This window comes from Ambystoma mexicanum, chromosome 11 (genome assembly GCF_040938575.1).
Source record: "Ambystoma mexicanum isolate Mex_15411 chromosome 11, UKY_AmexF1_1, whole genome shotgun sequence".
Taxonomy (NCBI): Eukaryota; Metazoa; Chordata; class Amphibia; order Caudata; family Ambystomatidae; genus Ambystoma; species Ambystoma mexicanum.
Window position 1 is genome coordinate 722,982,192 of NC_090934.1, and position 21,425 is coordinate 723,003,616.

A 21,425-nucleotide genomic window follows, 5' to 3' on the forward strand; every position below is an offset into this window, starting at 1 on the left:
GGGAGCTAAAAGTAGATCCTGGTAGCTGTTTGTGTCGAGCTAACCAGTTTCTTCTGGGCTACAAGCAGGCGCTAAATAGCTCCCGGCTGCCTTCCATTTCGAACACTGCAAAAAGGCCTTTTCGTATATAACAGTAATTTTTATGTAGCCTATCCATCTCAATGTGATCAGTGGTTACAAAACATGAGAAGGAAAGGGCTACGTGTAATTGATCATGTAAGATATTTTACAATAGATATTTTTTTCTGGACACCTTATATTTTCATAAGTGCAATACCATTACAAGAATATCCTTTACAGCTCTCTCTTATAGGTTTGTTAAAATAAATGTAGGGCTTGAATTGATGTGTTTGCCATGGGGCAGTGGCTTTCAGAACCCTAGGGGCCTCCCTCTGTTAATGCCATTAGGGCACCCTCACACACTGCGAGCGTGGAGTCCTTCAAGGATGCTGCACTGCCACCAACAGTGACACCACTCTTCATGGAATTGTGCCGGCAGCCAGTGCACTGCTTCACCCATCCTCAGAGCGCTGGCCGCCACGCAGTTTAACATTGCTGCAGGGACATAAATGGCTCCTCTTTGTGGTTCTTCGCTGATGTTTTTCTGCTTCCTAGCCCCTCAAGCCTTGAAAATCCCAACTTGTCTTGCAACATACAACTTCATGGTTCACCACTCGCCTGGATCTGATTGGTGTATCTGGTCAGGCACTGGCCTGGTTTGGCTCCTTTCTGCAAGACCGATCCCAAACTGTCTCACTTCCCCCCCTTCTCTCTAAATCTTCTCACCTCTGCTGTGTTGTTCCGCAGGGCTCCGCTCTGTCCCCTATTCTGTTCAACATTTACATCTTTTTGCTGATCTGCCTCATCCGTTCCTACATGATCAGGTGCCACTCGTATGCAGACGATACCCAGCTACTGATTCGCCTAGATTGAATCAGGCTGCGGTGTCGTCATGTTTGCACAAGTGCCTGACTGCCATGGGACAGTGGATGTTCTTTGGGCCCTCTCCCGGCTCCCTTCACAAAGGTAAAGAATCTTGGCGTCATCATGTCAGCCAACCTGTCTCTAGGCCCTCAAGTTTCCGCGGTATGTCAGCAGGGGCATTTCCAGTTGAACATTCTTAGGAAAGTGCTCCACCTGATTCCTCCCCTGCTGCGTCCGCCTGTAATTGCAGCAATGGTTCTTAGCATGTTGGATTACTGCAACTCTCTGTACCTTGCTCAGCCCAAGGGGCTGATTGGAAGATTGCAGCGCCTCCAGAACTTGGCTGCCAGGCTGGCAACAGGCACTCCATATGGGTCTCATATAACCCTGGTACTCCGCTCTCTACATTGGCTTCCGCTGGCACAGCGTGTTCAATTTGTCACTGTGCATCATTCACTAGGCTCTCCTTGGCTAAGGGGCAGAGTATCTGTGTGCTAAATTTGAGCGGTACATCCCCAACCGTCCACTGCACTCAGTTTCAGCAGGTCTGCTGTCGGTGCCCCCCTATCGCCGTTCGGGTCTAGATGGTCAGGCTTTTTCTATTACTGCGTCTCAACTATGGAACAGTCTTCATTCACTCCGAAGTCCCTGTCCAATCACCTAGCCTTTCGGGAGGCTCTGAAGACCCATCTCTTCTAGGTATATTTGTTCTTGGCTGTGTGCCTCCTTGCTTGTAGTCTTCCTCCTCTCAGCACCTAGATACCCTCGGGTGAACGCACGCCCTGTAAATAACATTAACATAGCATAGCATAACATGGTTTGCCCTCTTGTCCCACCATGCAGATATGCTGCCGAGAATATGTTGCCTGTTGCTTCCTGTCTCTTTCTTGGCTGCCCCACAACCACTCAGTACAGTTTCATCTGGACTGCAAATATTTATTAGGGTCTATGCTCCTCCTAAAAGGATTATCTAATTACTGGTGTCTCTGTTCCTTTTACTGGTCTGAGATTTCTTATGTCTGTAGGGAGAATTTTCCATGCTCTCTCCACTCACACACACAGTTTACCACTCCATCAGGATTTCTGCTTTCTTCTAAAACTCTCTCCTCAGAAATCTCCACTTCTTTATTGTGCACAGGTAGCCTAATATGAGCATGGCATTACAGTTAAGATGTATATACATTTTTGAAAATCTGTGTGCCACTGGATCACCATGGGCATAAAACCAGGTATACATTGCCCCATGATTAATCAATATTTGACTACTGTTGGAATAATATGCCTTGGGCAATCAGATTCTAGGGCATCATATTGTAAAACCACTGCCGCAAACTATACCTCACAGGCCCAGCTTCCATTTAGTGGCTTAGCTTGTAAAGGATTCCACCCAAATGGTATTCAATTGTCATCTGGGGATTAGTTCATTCTTGGGACATATGTCTAAATGGCAAGGGGTTGTTGTACTCACTTTTGTTTGTTTTCTTTTTAAAGGCCCATTTCAGGTAGGAACATCAAAAGATACATGCAGCTCCAGCAGGTGAGCTCTGCTCCCACTCTGTCCTCTACTGTCAAAATCACTGCCAATCTGGTTCTGTCTTGCAAAAGGCTTCTGCATTTGGTTCCCTCTGAAAAAGGCCACCTTAATGAGAATTTTTCAATCGTAACGTCCAGGTGAAACCACAATCAGCACACCCTGTTCAACAAGATCCCTTCATCCGCACTTTTCCTGAGAACTCTCCCAACTTACTATATGTTTTACTTTAAATACTTGCAGCATCCTTTGAGAAGTTCCTGATTGGACGGGCCCTATAATAGTTTCCCTTCACCTACAAGGACACTAAACAATCCTTTACTTCGACTGACTCATTGCATGTTTTCATGTTACAAAGAGATGCATTTCTCTCCTCCCTGTCAGAATTATGATGGAATCGGACTGATTTGTGTCTTTCTCTTATCATTTCTTGTATGGCTTTGCACCCTTGTTGAGGCCTATAGATTGGGAATTGCAAGAAAATTCAGATTCCATAGACATCCTTCAGGTTTTTGTAGTTGCGAGCATAATAGTAATTGAAATATGTACATTTGTTAATAATCACACATTAATATGTTGTGTTTATAGTCATGTGATGTGGACCACTTTGCTGAATTCCATTTTAATGTAATGTTCTTAATTGAGCAGAGGACTGAAATGTTAGCGCTGATAATGTGCTTTCATTATTTGATATCTTTAAATGCATTTGTATTTAAAAGGCTGTACATTGCATGTTACTGGAGATCTGCATAAATAGAAAATTGCCGAATAATACTCTGAGACCACAGGCCAAGAAGCAAACACATACGACATGGTGTCCTATTGCTCTACTTGGGTTAAGAGTTTGTGGTTTATATGGGCAAATGTTCCTTTGAAGCAGCATTTTAATAAAGAACATGGTCTATGATCTCTGGCCCAACTTCCCTCCAAACTGTGGAGTGCCAAGAAAGCCTTTTGGAATGTAATGGGTTAATGTTGGTGTATTTTTAAATATAACCTTTTGGTCTGACTACCCAGAGCTGTGTCTGTTCATCAGAGCTAATAGATTAGTTACTGATTGATGGTGGGTCTGCTTCACAAAAAGCTTCCTTTGAACCTGTTTAGCTCTCAGAACTGAGCTCTGGATAAACACATGCTGGATTTGCAACATTCCTGCTGGATTGACCCTTTTAAAGTGACACACAGAAACAAATGTTCATGGTGTAATTTAGTTTTCACTGGTGATGATTTACTAATGCAGGCCTTATCATCAAGTTCAACCCATTCTGCATAATACATGCTGTGCATCAACTTGCCATCTCACATAATATTAAAATATTATCTCTGTATCAGTTATGTAACATGGCTGCACAAATAAACACTTTGATTCAGCTATTTCACAAGAAAAGGAAACACTTTGTTCTGTAATATTTAACTTTATAGGGATGACAAGCCATGCACAATGCACATTATTTAGTGAAATGCATTCCATATTTATTTAATAAATATGACAAATAGATAATGTCCATGTGCTTGTGAGACCTTCCCTATCCCATTCCTGGCCAGCAGGATAGTGGGTATAATAGTGAATTAAGACCTTGCTACTGAGATTTGGCTACAACTTGCTGATCATTTCGGATCCCGACCCAACCAATTCCACCATTCATCCTTCAATGGCAGCACTACAAAGCCACTGGGGGAAACAATATAAGTTGTCACTATTAGCCTGGAGCTGTAGCCTTACAAGGTACGAAAGTACATGTTCTATCCCCCATTAAAGACATCAACTTGGTGAACTACAGCATTGGGGGTTTTATTGAAATTGATCAGCGCTTATGTTTTAGTAAAGAAAAGTGGTGAGTGGGGGTTTATATGAGGAAATGTGATTTTTTTATTTATTTTATTTTGCATGACAGGGTTTAGTTGATTTGTTTACAGAGTAAATAGGACTTTGCCTAGGGTGGCAGCCTGGAACAGGATGAAAGCCAGGCCATCGTTTAAGTGGAGAAAGAGTGCTTTGTAAGAAACCAAGTTATCCGAGCTGGACAGCATATCTGGGTATTATTTATGGGTAGGACGTCCACCCAAACATGTTTTTATCTTTGATACAAAATTCCTCTACAGGACCCTCATTCTGGTTGTGCAGTGGCCAGGTGTTCATAAATAATCCACATAATAATGAAGAATAGTACATAAAAAATAGAATTGATAAATACCTGTTCAAACGGAAGGGAGATGTGGTTAGTGTTTGCTGGAGTAAAATACACATTTCATATCAGCACAGCTTTTGGATATTCATCGTGTTTATTGTCGTTGTACTGTTGCATCCAAATTGAGTTGTGTGTTTTACATTTTCTCAAACATATATGTGTATACCAAAATGCTTCGATCAGGGTTATTATAGAATTGTATCGATAAAGGCAGGAAGCGTGGAAAACTGTACAGTGCATGTTCCTCTGCGATTGCATGGAGGTTTTATTTATGCTATGTACACAATGACATGCATAGTTTACATTGTGGTTATAAAATATTGTCTAGAGCGTAAGGCTGCACAATAATGTAAACATTGTACCCTCTCGAATTCCAAACTGTTTTTTGTTTACATGTTTGGCTGAATTGTTGTTTATTTCCAAACTTTCACAAAATGCATCTCCAATGTGATTGTTCCAGGATGTGAAACAGACCTTTTAACGTCTGTTTCCATTGCACTAAACTGGCCCTTTTGGGAAATTGTACCATTTGCACGAATGACGCGCTTCATTATTCAGTGCCACTGCACCCTCAAACATTAACCCACGTTTGTGATGTACTCAAAAGTATTATTTCATTGGATTTCCCCATATTACCTTTCTTGGTTCTGTGTGACATGGTAAACAAATTGTGAAGTAACTTGAACATGGGAAACTTCTCTTGAATGCTGTAAGAATCCCTAGCCCAGCGCTTCCAGGGACTAAAAGCACTTTTTGAACTCAAGATGTTTCCATTCACAGGTAAATCAGCCTCCCGCAGCGAGCAATGAGACCTATCAAGAGAGACTGACACGCCTGGAAGGAGATAAAGAGTCGCTCGTATTGCAGGTACTGGAAGTATTTGTATTTCTTTGTTGCATGTGATTTTTGGTCTGTGTAATTTTGCCAGGACAACCTTTCTAAAACATGGCCCGGGAATATTTGCTAGTCTGCCCCTGAAGCCCAGACATACAGGTGAATGTTTGCAGTTCACTCAGAGCGTGGGATGCCCCACCCCAAAGTGGCTTCTCCGGCCGCTCTGCTACTCTTCCTAGTGGAGACCGTAGGAGGACTGCCTTCTGCTCTGTCTATATCAGAGAAGGTCCTCTGTTAACCGTTTAATCTGGGTTCTACTGAAAACACAGAGAAACTTCCTTCTGCCCTGTCTCCACAGTAGACGTAGTGTTTCTACTATGCCTGCTATTTAAAAGGCTATGTGTGCTGCATAGACACAGCAGAAGGCAGTCCTTCTATATGTCTGCTATGAAGAGCAGCAGGAAGCAAAGAAGACCAGGTCATTTGGGGGATGGTGGAAGAGATTTTTTAAGAAAATGCGGGACGCTCCAAAACAAATTGAGCACTAACCTGATCTTTTGAACAGTTTGGGAGGGTCATTGAATCCTCCTTACCCTAGAAAATGAATGTCCTTTGGAGTTCCCACACATGCATCCACCCTTGCCTGTGTATACTTACGAGGAAAAATGCGTTGTCCGCATATATGAGGATTCACATTGGTGGTGGGACAGACCAGACTTGCAGCCATGGTGAGACTTTTTTTGGCCAAATTTAAGGCGCGGCATGCTTTGTTTCTTCCTTGTGGAATCACTCAACCTATAGTAATGTTAAAAAAAAAAACATTTCTTCAAGGAAGAGATACCTGGCGTAATCTAATTGTTGTCAATGTTGCACTGATGCAAATGGTTAATTGAAAAATCAAACTCCAGGCACTGAGTGTACTCACCCCTCCCCCCGTCCATTGTAGCACAAAAAAAATACTTTCTTCGTGTCTCTGTGTTAGAGCTTTTTTTAAAGTTTATTTGTTCTTTCATTTTTACATGAACTCTTTACATGGCCATGCGTGAGAGGTCATCCAGTCCTGTTATTTTCCATTTGAATTCTGGGACTTGTAGTTTTCCTAAATGTCAAGTGGGAAAGGAAAAGCAACAAGTCCCAGACTTACAAGCAGAAACAGGACTGGGCGGCATTGTGGGCTCTGCACTTAATTTCTGATTTTCATATTCTGCCACTTAGCAAGACATGACAAGCTATTCCAAGTCTTTTTCAGCACACTAGCTTCACCCCTTTCAAAAGGCCCCATTGAGAAGGCCAACACTTTGTTGGCTCGTGCCCTAGTTGAGTTGTAACCATAGAATGTGTTTTTAGGTAGGCAGTGGTGGCAAAACCCCCCTCCGCCAAAGCAGCCTGGAAGTGCTTGCCATGAACCAGCCCAGGACCCTGAGCCCATCGCCCATAGCCCATAGTTAGCAACCAAGACCAAAACGGGTGCTACTCCCTGAACATGCCACTACACTATTCAGTGACTCAATTGCGTCCAGCCTCAGCCCCCTTCAGATCCTCTCTGCCTTGGGTAGAACATGTAATTGGAGTGAGCACTTTACCTGACTGATTCTAAGGAGTGGGTTGGAAGGGGCACTTCCCTTGCTTCCACCACTCCTGGCATTTGAGCCCACTTTCTCTACTGATGCGTTTTTTTGAAAGCGGGGGTGGGTTTGAGCTATCTCCCATTTGGCAAGATCACAGAAAATAAATTCAAATTGAAACCCCTATTCTACAGACTATACAGTGGAGAATGTTGAGCACTGCTGTGTTTTGCTATTGTCCTGAATGCAGCCAGCCAGTGCTACAGGTAAGGACATCCTCTGCAGCCAGCCAGTGCTACAGGTAAGGACATCCTCTGCAGCCAGCCAGTGCTACAGGTAAGGACATCCTCTGCAGCAATATAGGCCACCACCCGCAGGGCACTCCAAGAAGTGCCAGGTGTGCTCTGCCAACAGTAAATGTAGTAAAGCAAGTTGGACCTCTATCCGGTCTTAAGAACAGGAAAGAATGTAAAGATCACTTTACAGGCAGGCAGAGAGAACAATTGGGACATTTAGTGGTAAACGTTGCATTTTAAACCATTGTGTGCTGGGAATATTGATTAGAACTTGATAGGATTTAAAGTGCACTTAATTGAGATGGTAGCAGTCGCTCCACCCACCTTTAGTGGTATTGCTTATGGGCCCGAGCGAGAGACTAAGACCACTACCAGATCAGATGGGCGGGGGTGGGGGGGCTAGACCAGCTCGCAAGGAGGTGATGCACAAACCCCTTGTCGGGGGTGGACTGGCCTATAGGGAACTCTGGAGATTTCCTGGTAGGCCCCTGTACCTCTTTTGTGTGGTATTTCCACATTTTCCAATAGGATAAGAGTAGTGCTTGCAGGAAATGTGTAATATGGGGCCACTTTGAAAGTTATTTCCACGTCTCTTTTGGTTCGTAGTCCGACCCTTCACCCTGACACGGAAATGTTGTGATTACGAACTCATACAATTGTGACCTTTAGCATTCGGTTTCAGAAATAATTGTCAAGTGATTCGAAACTGAAAGAGGGGCATGTGGCTAAGTTCAAACGTTTAACTCGTGCTTTGCCGTGAAACACAGATCAGTCCAAAAGAGCAGATTAGTGCACAGTGGCCCCTGACTCGTGCTCCAAAACAAAAGAGCAGCGTACTCGCTGGCAGATGACGCGTGCTCCTTGAGAATTAAACAGCTGTGGGTATAAAAAGACATGCAAGGTTAGAAAGATTGCACATTTTTTCCAGTGCCCCGTCCGAGAAACCCCTCCCCCCCTGCCATCTTAAAGACCCAACACATTGTTTGCAAGTGTGGTGCCATTGGGTATGTTGGAGTAATTCTACGTGTTTACACAGAACGTGCTCTATGCCTTCCGCTCGCCTTTGCTCCTCGGCACTTCAGCATTTGCCAGTCATGCCGCAGCTTGCACGGCTCGGAGCAGTCGCGAGAGCGGTGTTGTCGGTGCTTAAACATGCCCCTAGCATATCACATTCTTCTCCGGCTGAGGAGAGCGCTATGGACAGGTACGCTGCTGTTGTGCTGTGCCTACTAGCAGCCCGGCAATTGGCTCGCTCGCAGAGGAGCTGCCAGAGCAGTCACCGTGGTTGCATGGCCGCCCGGACACTGCCTGCTCGTGTGAACAGTCCACGAGCACACAGCGCCTCTGCCTTCGGACCTCTGAGAGAATAACTTATTAACCCGTCTGAGGCGCCATAAACACTCGCAAAAGCCACCGGGGGGCCCTGTTTCGTGCTGTTTTTTCCCCCTTCGCAGCCCCAGCGTGTGTTTTTTGGAAGAGTGCAGCTCGCATGCTTTGTAGAATCGACCTGCTGTTGGTTGGAGTGGTCAGGAGCCCGCTTTTGTGACTTACGTGCACTTGTTTTGGATTGCTAGGTGAGCGTGCTCACGGATCAAGTGGAAGCCCAGGGGGAGAAGATCCGGGACCTGGAATCCTGCGTCGACGACCACCACCGGAAGCTGAATGCTGCCGAGGAGATGCTCCAGCAGGTAAAGCATGTGTATGCTTAGCCCTATAGTGCAGTGGCTGGAGTTATGCAAGTCATCTAGGAAACAGCCCTGCTAGTGTCTGCCGTTCGCGTTAAATTATTCATTTACAGCGCTGTGACCTCATTTTCAATTTGTAGAAAGACTGGCTACTGTGGGTTCGCGCGAAAACAGATACTTGTCCACTTGAGACTGGGTGAATTTGACAAAACTGCTTCTTTCCATTTTTAACTACTAATTTGCAAATGTGTGAGTATGAAAAACAAGCGACCATCATCGCCCAAGGATTACTGGTTACTGTATTTGCCAGAAAGTATTCTTGAAGAAACGGATACATGACTTCTGAGAAAAGCAGCCCACGTGTACTTACCGCACTCATTAATAGCGGGCCTACGTGCACGATTCTGGGCGTGCCTGAACCCACCAGTCTCCCTGGCCCTGCTGGATGCGTTTCCTTGGCGGGGCTCTGCTCTGCGTGTGCCGCCTCGTCCTCTTTTGTTAGACGCACCAGTCGTGTAAACCAAGCTCTTTGTCTTCTATTTATCACCAGAGCCAGGGGGAGGGGGAATGCTCGACACAGTGGAAAAACCTGCTGAACAGGTTTTAGTCAGCACGGCCGCTGTCCCTTTCTGGCTTTGGAAGGGGGGTGGGTGGGTAGGTGGGAGGAGGGGTGTTATGGCTTATGGCCTGTATTTATTTCTCAGAATATCAGGCGTGTCAAACGGTGGAAAGTAAAGAAAAATGAGAGCAACGCTTTAAAGGTAGTACCAGCCCCCCCCCCAAGAAAGACATTGTTCTGTAACAGTACATTTGCACTGTTATATGTACCCAAAGAAATGTGCCCAGTTGCCTCAAGGCTTGGAGCACTATACAAAGCGTGAGAGATTTTTGTAGGTCAAGAAGGATTTTTGTCAGACATATGTCAATATGACTTAATCATGCACAGTTTGTTTCACTAAAGGCCTACTTTCACCACGTTTGCCTCTGAGAAATGTATTTTCAAAACCGGGAGCATGGTTATTAGATGGGCACTTCCTTCTGCGCGTGTGTGTTTTCACAGCAGGACGTGGGGTCGCGGAATGTTGCAGAGTAAATCCAGTTTGGAGTGTCGTGCGGTGATGACAGCTGATGCACAGCAACATAGCAAGCTGGGCATTCTTCTAGATGCCTCTCCCACTGCAGAATTGGCCTATCGACATGGCTCTACCCAAACAAACACAAAGGGTAAGTCCCCAGTACCACGTGTGCCCTCCTAAAAATAAATAAAAAAGCCCCATAAATTGTACAGCAAGGTTCAAGAAATGAAAGTCCATCATGGTCAGTCATTTTCTAATGACAATTTCTCCTTCCTCCGCATCCACAATTCAAAAAATCAAAAGAAATGTTATATATTTCGACTCTACAGGTCTTCACCAGGACAATACCTGTCTCCAGGATGGGTGAAAACGAGGTCCGGTTCTGTGGAGCCAATCAGTGCAGCTACATGGATACCCACAGAATCCCCACACTTGACTCCCAAGTCTCCGGGTACAGAAGTGTACTGGTTCTACCCAAGCTTCTTCACTGGGTGGTAAAAATGATTGGTAGAATAGAGGAGTTTCATTTATGAGCCTCAGCCGTCTCCATTGGTCCTTGCGTTCACTTCACTGAATAGTTTTAAGAATGGGGGGAAAAAGTTCTCCTCTGTAAACAAAATGTACGTACATTCGTACAGTGGCACCAAATCCACTGGTGGTAGGCATAAACATGGTGACCTCTGCAACAGCACAACACGTACATCTACTGGTGGGGCAACCCCCCTCCCCACCCCCCTCCCAAGGCAGACAGTAAGGACACAGAAAAGACAAAGCATCGACATTTCACTAAAATGTCACTTTAAAGTACCTGCTTAGCTCTTATCCAGCTACTGGGCTGGCAGGGGCCTGCAGGATAGAGCCTGGTTGCCTGCACTAAATTGTGCCAGCAAGAACTCCGCAATGAATAACCAGGAACTGGATTGGGTGAACTCAGTCACGAAACTTAGTAAGGCAATGAAGGCATAAGTGAACCAACAACTAAACCCGATCATTTTACTGCTTCAGTGTATCTTGTTTAACACTATTATATATATATATATATATATATATATATATATATTTCAAAAATGAAGTTATCGCACTTCTTCCAGAGTGAGACGGCACTCGTCAAGTTACAGCCATATGCCAGTTCGTAGAATTCCTTCAAATCAGCCCATCACACAACATGTGTATTTCTTATATCCAGTTTTAATTAGGCATCAGTAGAAACAATTTGCCTCGTACAACGCGTTTCGCAACGGTCCCGTTGCTTGATCACGTACAAAAGAGCAGACAAACATCCAGCCATTAAATACAGGTACAAAAGTAAAAAACTCTATGGTTCTACTGAGTTTCTTTGTCCATTTCACTTTCTACCATAGTTGAAGTCTGTTTTCCTTTGTTCAAAGCATTCGGCCATTTTGGAATGACTTTTATATTCACTACACCTTTAGTTTAAAACATCATTAGTGTGCATCTTATAATAATGCAGTTGTTTATGTATTCCATATGTTTTCAGGAATGGGTATATAGGAGAAACTACTTTACTAATTTTAAAAAGAGATATATAAAGTGCATAATGCATAGAAAAATATATATAGTAGTTTTCCGGTGAAGAAAATTCTTATTATAATTTTCCTGTTTTTGAATTTACAAAAAATATTTACTCATAAACAACTTTTATGCACTCCCTTGGTTGGATAAAAAGGAGGAGAATAAGGTTAAACCAATAAAAACCTTGATGTTGTCATTGTGTATAGAAGCTAAAGTGCATAGTGCATTATTACATAAAAAATATATAGCTGCCACATTATGAATGCTTCTTTCACACATAATATAATACTCACAAACAACTCTTGTGCACTCCTATGATTAGATAAAAAGGTGGAGAATAAGGTTAAACTGATAAGAACCCTTAATGTTGTCAATGTGTAAAGAAGCTAGAAATATATATATATATATATATATATATATATATATATTTTTTTTTTTTTAAATATGCACAAGCTGCTATTTATGGTAACATGAAAGCTACAACTTTGGATTGGCTCTAAGTAACAACAATACCATGGAATATAGCTTGTTAGTCATTGGATCATCTGCAAAATCACTAAAGTGTCTTAGTTTACAAGAAACTTTTCACACTCCTAGATAACTTAAAAACAGAATATTTTAAAGATTATTCCATAATGCAATAGCATCAATACAATGAATGATGATATAAACTTAATGCGATTACTTCTACGGACATCTGTTCATATACACTAAGATGAATAAGGTAAAATATTCCTGCAGAATTAATTGAAATGTTCACACAAATTTCATCAAAATACATATCTCAGTAACACATAGCATATGTTACAATAAAACCAGCAGCTATCAATATCATAGAACCAATATTCAAATATAAAGTGTCTAATGCATAGTACCATCCTGGACCATGGGTTTTAGGATGGCATTAATTACACAAACTCCTGCAATGGTCCAAGAGGTCTGATACCCTACAGGTAGGCGATTCCAAAAATATGGCGAGTCCAACATATCACAAGATCCAACAAAAGACTAAAGAGCGTATACAGTTTATGTCCAATCCCCAGCAAATACTTCCAAGATTCAGCTTGTCCCTCGTTACCACAAAATCGACAAAAATGAGGACGCAATCGCAATTTAGCGCATATAAATAAGATCTCTCCAATCGGTAGTGTATTGAATCTGAGCCTCCAAAAATGGATTTCCGGAGGCAGCGGAGGGAAATCTCAACAGATATTGAGGTAATCGCCCTTGTTTTTTGTTCCAGTTTACGATTATTCAGTCATGCTCTAACAATCTTTTCTTGACCTTTGCTGGGTTGTCAATCAAAACAGCCCTATCAGTTTTCAGAGTTTCCAACATCCGTTCACACTTCTCAGACAGCTGTATTAACATGTTGGAATCCCCAGAGTACATTGCTTTATGCACGACCTCAAACATAGAGCCCTTCAAAGGGGCAAGGATTGTATTCTATAGGCAGGTCGTATTCCACTGAATTCGAGATTGTAATGAATTTATGCCCAATTCGTACCTGATGACAGCTATTGGCACAGAGTTGGGAAGCAATAATGACTTCCTCCATAATAGGCCCTCTGATCTTTCTTGCCAAATAGGGTAATTCTACCAAATGTCAAAGCTCCAACGTAAAGGTAATACTAGGCACAATTCTTTCCTTACAGTATTTACCCAAAGGCAAAAATGAGAAGAGACCGTACCTGAACTGGAGCCTATGCAGTTGAGGTGCAAATAATATATATTTTTTTAAACAAAAGGAATAACGAATAACCACACGGCTTATCATAAAAGTGAGCACAGATATTTTAAATGTTTCACCTTTTCAATAGTTCTTCCTTCCAGCAACCACTTGAAGCTCACATGCCTTCCAGTGTTGGTGAGATGTATTATTTTTGGTTTCTCTCTATTAATCACCAATTCATTTTCCAAGAGCATGCAAGGCATTTAAGGCTCGATGTACACTGTGGTGAGTCAGACGGAGGACACAGGCACTCTACCAACGTTTCACATGGTTTTATTAAAGGAAAATTATAAGACCTAACTTTTCCCTATCACTGTCGGTGGTCCATACCTATGTTACTAACTAAGATGCTTGTCAGTACATGGTGAACGTCCAAAGGAATAAGTCTGCTGTCCACACTATGATAACTAACTTGGGTCAGGAGAATTGCTCCCTTCTCCTGAGGGTACTTTTGATACCAGTCTTTGGACTCCTATCTAATCTTCAAATAGTCTCTTGTTATTTCTTGTATGAGTCTCTGTACCTCTTCAAGTGGGCTATTGGTTTTTCTCTCCTCCTTGTGAATAGCCTTAGTGGGTCTTTTATAAGATCTGTATTCCTATTTACTAGATTCAAAGTCTGCTTGAAAAATGCTATTTCTCTGGTAGGCCTTCCCTCCTGGACAATTATGCTTCAGCTTCTTCAGCTCTATTTGATTTTGCATATTGTTCAATACAACAGTTCCTCCGAGATCTGCCTCATAATATCCTCTTTCTCTTAGGTTATTCTCTTCTTGTATAGAGTATCAGGGTACTTTCCCCTTTTCCCAGGGTACTGTTATGCACTGTTCTTTGTTTTCACTCTCAAGATCCACAGTAATTTCTCTTATATCACAACACTTTTTCTTTCACTCTCAAGAATTTCAGTAGTTCTTCCACTTATATCACAACACTCACTTTAAGTTCATCAGTTTTATGTACCGCTTTTCCTCGTGAATTGTACTGGGGCGAGTTGATTGCACGGTATGATTCCCACTTGGCCTGCCGTTCTCCCTGTTACTTCAGACTGTGAAGGAGAACAACTTTGGGATTCTGGTTTGTTTGGGAGCTTCCCTCTTGCTCCGTGTTGTTGTTGGCTTGCTTTCTCCGGTGTTTCCTTCCTCAAATTTTCTCTTCTCCTTGCATCATCCCAGTGTTCTGCTAAGTGACTGGATACCTTGTTGTTTTGTGCTTGCAGTGGTATCAGCAATAGTTTGTGGTCACGCCACCAACTCGCTCAGGGCTCCTGCCAGTTCGGCTTCCAACAGTGGAGATTCGCCATTGCTCTGGCGTCTCCATGTTCAGTAAATCGCAAGCTTGAAACTCGCAGGCTTCACGACTCGCGCCTACTCTCCCGGTGAGATCCCACTTGCCACCACCCCTAGGAAGGGAGTTGCGGAGCGGGCTCGTCTTCCTATGCTGACAGTGGGGGCTCCCCCCTGGGGGGGGTGTGGATGAATTTCCTCAATTTGACACAAGAACCACTGCAGTTTGATTGAATAAAAGAATGTCATCAGCATAGGCAATCCACTGGGCATGCTTGTCAGCTAATTTTGGAAGAAACATTCTGATTTTCAAAAATGCCTGGCACAGGTCAGAGATGTATAAATTGAATAGACCTGGAGCAAGTACGAAACCCCGTCTCACACCTTGTAGTATTGGAATTGAGTCAGTTAACCTCTCTAAATTATCTGACCGTACCCTTATAAAAGAGTTGGTGTGTAGCTTTATTATTATATCCAACAAACATAAGGGAAGGCCGTAGAGTCCTATTTACGAAATCGAAAGCTGAAGACAGGTCCATAGTATGTTTGCCCTTAAATATGGAAGCACGCCAGAATATAACCATTGAGCTGAGTCCCAATTATTATGTTTTAAAATCATGTTTGAAATGTCTTAATTCTTCCAGTATTAACCACCCAAGCTTCCAATTCACACAAGAGTAAGGAGGTGAAATACATAATACAATAATTAAATAGTGCAATAGGACAGTAGTTTGAAGGCAGGAGACAATCTTTTTTTTTATATATATAGGCACTACGAAGAAGGGGACAGTTGTTTTGATCGTATTTTATTGGAGAAACAAGTGCAAACAATCTTAGACACACCCTCAGTTCGGCCTTCATAACTAAATTGGGAATTTGCGAGAGCACCATGAAGCAAGACACAGACAACAGATTCAAAGTTCAAAATTAGATGGTTTATTAAATCAAATATCTGGATGGTTGAAACCATAATGTGCCCTATGCGAAGGTGAGATTCCCCTACATGAAAACTATGGAAAGTCTGAGTCAGAAAATTCAGTCTGTGTCCCCAGCCGATCCTTGCCCTCACAACTGAAGCTAAACAATATGTAGGGATGTCAATAATGAAAGAAATTGTGATCAACAACACAAAGTTCTGAGCTTCTTCCAGCTCCCAGCTTCCTTTTCAACTCCCATTCCCCAAGTTCAAGAAAGTTTCACAAAAGTCTTGAGATTACCCTTCTCAAGTACAAACAGTTCCACAAATCCTTGGGGTTTCTCTCCGCAAGTTCAAGGCAACACAGTTCCACACAATCCTCAGGGTTCCGTTTCCCAGTTCACAATAACACAGTCCCAAAGAAAGGGGTCTTGAAGGCTCTGTCCTCAAGACAGAATCACAGTTCATCAAGCCCCAGGGTCCCCTTCCCCAAGACTTTAACTTATACTTGGTTTCAATGTTTCAATGTTCAACACAACTCCAGGTCAGCTTGACCCTCTTTCTGGATTACATTAACAGTACACTTAATGATGCTCTCACTTTTTTTTTTTCCGAGAGGATGAAACCATTGTAATTCGATCATCAGACAAAGGAGGAGGAGTGACCATTATGGACAAAACAATGTATACTAATGAAGCTGAAAGAGAATTGAATGACATTATCTGTTATGAAATTGTAGAAGACATCACCTTGACAGAAGCCAAAGACCAATATTTTGAATTGTTAAAAAATGTGTTAGACAAAGTTCTCATCAATAAGGATGAATTTCTCTTTTTCTGGAATAATTACCCACTCACTCCTCTCATATATTTTAACCCTAAAATACACAAAAGTCTATCTTTACCTTCAGGTAGGCCTATTGTATCCTCTATGAATAGCCTCCTTGAAAACACATCTACACTCTTAGATTTATTTTTTCAGTCATTAGTCTCAGCTCGTATATTCGAGATACCTCTGATTTGCTCTGGAAATTGGACAACATCAATTGGGAACCACAATATTTACGTGTCACTTGATGTTGATTCACTTTGCATGTCTGTACAGCATAAATATGGTCTCACAGCATGCCAATTCTTTTTAGAAACTAGGTATATCAGTTAACAACGCTATGAGATGCTTATGGATATGCTAAAATGTTGTCTAGAACACAGTTATTTTCTCTATAACAACACAGTGTAGAGACAAATACAGAGCACAGGAGTGGGCTCAAGTATGGCTCCCACGTATGCAAATCTCTACATGGGATGGTGGGAGGGTAACATGGCATGGAAGGAAGATTTGGAGAGGTATACTTCACACATAGTGTATAGATCTCTTTATCATAATGGATGGTTCTGAAGATCTTTTGGGTTATATCAACATTCTGAATGATAATCTAATGAACTTGCAGTTAACTACAACATCAATTACTCAAGAATTGGTCTTTTTGGACATTACATTTCAGATAGTTGACAATTAATTATCTTCTATACTTTATGGAAAGGAGACCACTTCCAACTCTACCTTAACATGCAAAAAGCCATCACCTTACAGCACTGAAAAAATCTATCCCTTATGGAGCATTTCTAAGAGCCAAACGAATATGTAAAATGGAAAGTAATTATCAGGAGAAGGCTAAACTGATAGGGACGCGGTCCCTCAACAGAGGATATAGGCGTGGCACATTAAATCAATCATATAAGAAAGCTGTGGAGAGAAACATAATTGATCTCTTTAAACCTAAGATTAAACCCAAAGATGAAGTCATTAGATTCATTGCAGGTTGTACACATCAAGCTAACAATATACAAGCCAATATGAACAAACATTGGAAACATTTTACCAGTGATAAAGATTTACAGAAAGTGTTGGGTACTTCACCACAAGCCAGCTTTTATAGAGCGCCGACTTTAAAGAATATACTAGCGCCTAGTGTGATTATTCTTGAACACATTTTCACCAGTTGGTTGCAGGGTGGAGCATAGGTTTAAGAATGCTCCAAATGTAAGATTTGTGATTTCATATCAAGAGAGCCTTTTGAAATACAAGATGGAAAGGTATGGGCTCACACGCATAAAATAACCTGCTTGACCAAATTTGTGGTATATGTCATCATCAGTAGTTGTGGCTTGAGATATATTGGGTCCACTATTGTCCCTCTAAAACTACAGATACTACAACATTACAGAGCTATAATAAAAAAAATGCTGATTTGAACTATCCGTTGACTCAACATTTCATGGAGAAACACAATGGTGTAATGCATTAGATATTTCATTTCTTTGTTTAGCACAAGTTCCAGAACATGCAAGAAAGGGTAATGGAGAACTCAAGTTGCGTCAACTAGAAGCCACGTTGATTCTCAAATGCAATACACTCAAACCTATGAGTTTAAATGGGGATTCTGAGATGCATGTTTTTCTCAATGGGGATTAAGTAGATAGGATTGCCACTGAGCATGTGTCATGCTAAAATTGTTATGGTTTGATATTGCAGCTGCACTTTGCACGAGATTCATTTGATTTCATTGATTGATTACAGACTATTTTAATGTGACTCTATCTGAATGTGGCATTTAGCTTGCTGCTTCATATGGTAAAGCAAGACACTCTTTCACATATTGTATTGTAACATGCTGTGATGACATATTTTAAATGTGACATGCAGTTAGCTGCTAGAATGTATGCTGTTATATGCTATTTGTACAGGTTGTATCCCTGTGCAATACAAAGATGGGAATCAACTGTCCATTAAGAAATATATTCACTTTATTAGAGCACTTGCACTTTATAAATAGTTAAGGGTATAGAACAAAAATTGCAAATATCCATGGTTTTGGTAAAGATGCCACTACATGTAGAGCTATGTATGTATACATTGTGGACATGTGAACCTTCCCATCTGCTGGTAAGGCATAATGGACATCAAGTCAGCTATTACATGCTATACAGTCAAAAGCTATATGTACATGTTAACGTTTTGTACTGTATATTTATGATAGCCTATTGCCCATTAGGGAATATATCTTTTTTAGTATAGCACCTGCACTTTAAAAGGTCTTGGACATAGGATGAGAGGAATGTATATCATGAGAAATATAACATACCACCCATGAGTTATTTCACTCCTACATGATTATCAGCCATGTCACAATATGAGCACTAGCTCATCCAAATCGAGTCAAATAATTTATAGCAGGTCCTTTCAATAGCAGCATGCATATGTCACATGATATTCTATTAGGGTTGCTAAACTAGAGGACTCAATTCCAGCATTATGCTTAGATTTGAAAGAATAACCATGCTGCTGCTTCTATGCTTAACACTTGCTTTTGGAGGTACTAGACGGCACTTTAACGATATTAGATCGTCCAGTTCTGGCCATAAACTAAGAATAGGCACATTTATGCAAAATGCTTCCCTTAATCCATTTGATATTAGGATTTTGTTTGTTGGCCATTGCCCTGGTATTAGATTGGCCATGTAATGATCAGTACTGGACTGTCTAATAGCCAAGGATTTTCCTTTATAATGCTACATTTAGTATGAGTATTTACTTCCCTACAAAATGGCAGAGAGTGTGACCTAACATACTGTTGATAAGCATTGGGAAGAGAAGAAGCTTGTGGATGAGCAGAACACGTGGTGTTTTTAACCCAGATGGGTGAGTGAATCTTTCTATCCTGGTTTGCCAAGATTGGGCGTGTTGCCAATCTTTTTTTAAATTTGTGATGCAATGTATTAAATAAGGTATATTTTTTTACCAAGCACTTGTGCCCAGGTATTTATTGGTTTCTCTATTAGCAGGTGGGGCCATTGCCCAATCTTGCTTGGGAGTCCGTTGTGTAGATATACAAAGGTTAGTCAACCTAGCCCTAGAGCACTAGCTATATGAATAGGCTGAGCACTACAGAGCTGCCCAACTTTGTTTAACCGAAATGACAGGGCCTGCAATGTTTGGTGGGATTCTGTTGAGAGGGGGTAAAAATTAGAAGGGGGTCCCAAAATATTGTTAAGGCTTATAAATGTGGTGCCATTTGACAAATCCACACTTTGTTGCTGTTTGACCAATGTGGACAAAAGTTTTCAGAAAGATTATAGACCCAACCTTGAATGTTTGTGTAAAGTCTGAATGGAATTTGTCAGGTGACGGCTATATGGCCATTGTATATGCATACATTTTGACACTTTTTTGAAAAAATAAAACATGGGTGAATTTCCGGCAAACCTGTCTAAGGGGCATTGGCAAGGACCTTAAAGCATGGATTTGCAAATGTGCAAGTGTTTTATTTTTTGACAAGTGTCCTAATGTAGGTACAAAAAATAGTGCTATACCTTTGGTGACTGAGGTATAGCCTGTGGCCATTGGCAGTGGCCAGACTGTCTGGTCATGACATAAAGTCATCACCTGACAACCTGGCTACTGGCACGACTATGTGGTAAAGTTATTTCGAAAGTGGGATAGGTTTGAAAGGGGAAAAAAAATGTGCTCATGGTAATATGGTCATAGGGTTCTCTCTTTGCCTTCTGTAGGCTGCATGGAAAGGGAAGAGGTGCTCTGTACGGAGCCCCGCCTTCCCTTTCCATGGTGGTCATTTTGGAAAAGAAATTTCCTTCCTACAGCGGGATGCCACAGGCGTTCCGGTGTAGGAAGAAAAATCTTTTTTTTTTTTAGCACCCCGGTATCCCGCCTTGGGAACCCAGGGTGCTAATGGCTTTCTACACCCATTGCAGGGGCTGGAATGGGGGATAATGGTCCGGCGTCCTCGTTATCTGCCCTCGCTTAACTTGGGCCAATAACTTGGGCTGCCGGGCCGTTATCCCCAGTCCAGGGACTGGAATGGGGGATGAATGCCACATTATTCCCATTAGCATAACACAAAATGCTAATGGAAATGTTGAAAAATCTTATTAAGTCTATGTACTTTACTGAGAAATGTAAATTAGATGGAGTCTATACGATTTTCTTTTTTGTTCTACCTTTTTGTCCTATTTTTTAACTGTGAAAGGTGCTTCCTAAAGGAACCTTTCTTTTGTTGTTTTTTGATGTCTTTTATTTTTGCAGGAGAGGTTAGAACATAAGGTGGGGAGGGAAATGAGGGAAGAGGCACCAAACACTAATATGGAGGGGCCGGTGGACAGGGGAAGATGTTGCGCGTGTGTTACTTTTAAGGTAGGGTGCAGTGTTTTTCATGCTCCTTGATTACAGCTTCAAAAGCACTTCGAAATTGCTTCCACAGGCAGAGTGATGTGTTGCAGTATATGCAGAGTACTGGTGTCTTCGAAAGAGTGGATCAACAACCTCTTTTATTGCTTGCAAGGTAGCTGGGGGGATTCTGTGTCCCTCAGATGTAGGCTGTGTGGTTACAGTATTGGTTGAGGAAGCTGAGGTGGAGGAAGCCAGCCTACTACTTGCTTAGAAAGGAACAACCTTTCTGAGTGCATTGCAGTGGTTGGATTTGTGTGACAGTGCATGGAGGTGGTCCTGTAGGAGTACTGTCCATGTAGTCCACGACTGATTACAAAGTTTCACTCAGTGCATTTCACCTTGATAACTTTAGCCTTTGGTGCATTCCCAACAGTGGTAAATAACTGCCCCACCCATGATTCTCTCTCCGTGCTAGAGGTAAGCATTTCCTCTACCTCATCTTCTTGGTCCTCTTCATTGTCTTTAGAAGTAAGGTGCTTTTTTGTTGTGTAGGTCCTCCAGCTGGTAGTGCTGGTGGCTCTTGGGGAGCAGGGATGGCAATAGCTGATACAATTTTTAAGATAATAGCAGTTTTGCTAATATTCTTCCAAGTATGTGCTTTGTACTAGATTGGTA

The 21,425-nt window shown here is 42.0% G+C and overlaps 1 protein-coding gene across 12 annotated transcripts in view; it reads left to right on the forward strand.

The window, feature by feature from the left end:
* The window catches only part of PPFIBP2 (PPFIA binding protein 2), a 1,806,653-nt gene that overhangs the window by 954,316 nt on the left and 830,912 nt on the right, over positions 1 to 21,425 (forward strand). For all 12 annotated transcript variants that reach the window (XM_069623590.1, XM_069623589.1, XM_069623593.1 and 9 more), the window contains 2 exons: positions 5,425 to 5,511; positions 8,914 to 9,027. In XM_069623590.1, the coding sequence (XP_069479691.1) occupies positions 5,425 to 5,511; positions 8,914 to 9,027 (201 nt within the window). The remainder of the gene's footprint in view (positions 1 to 5,424; positions 5,512 to 8,913; positions 9,028 to 21,425) is intronic.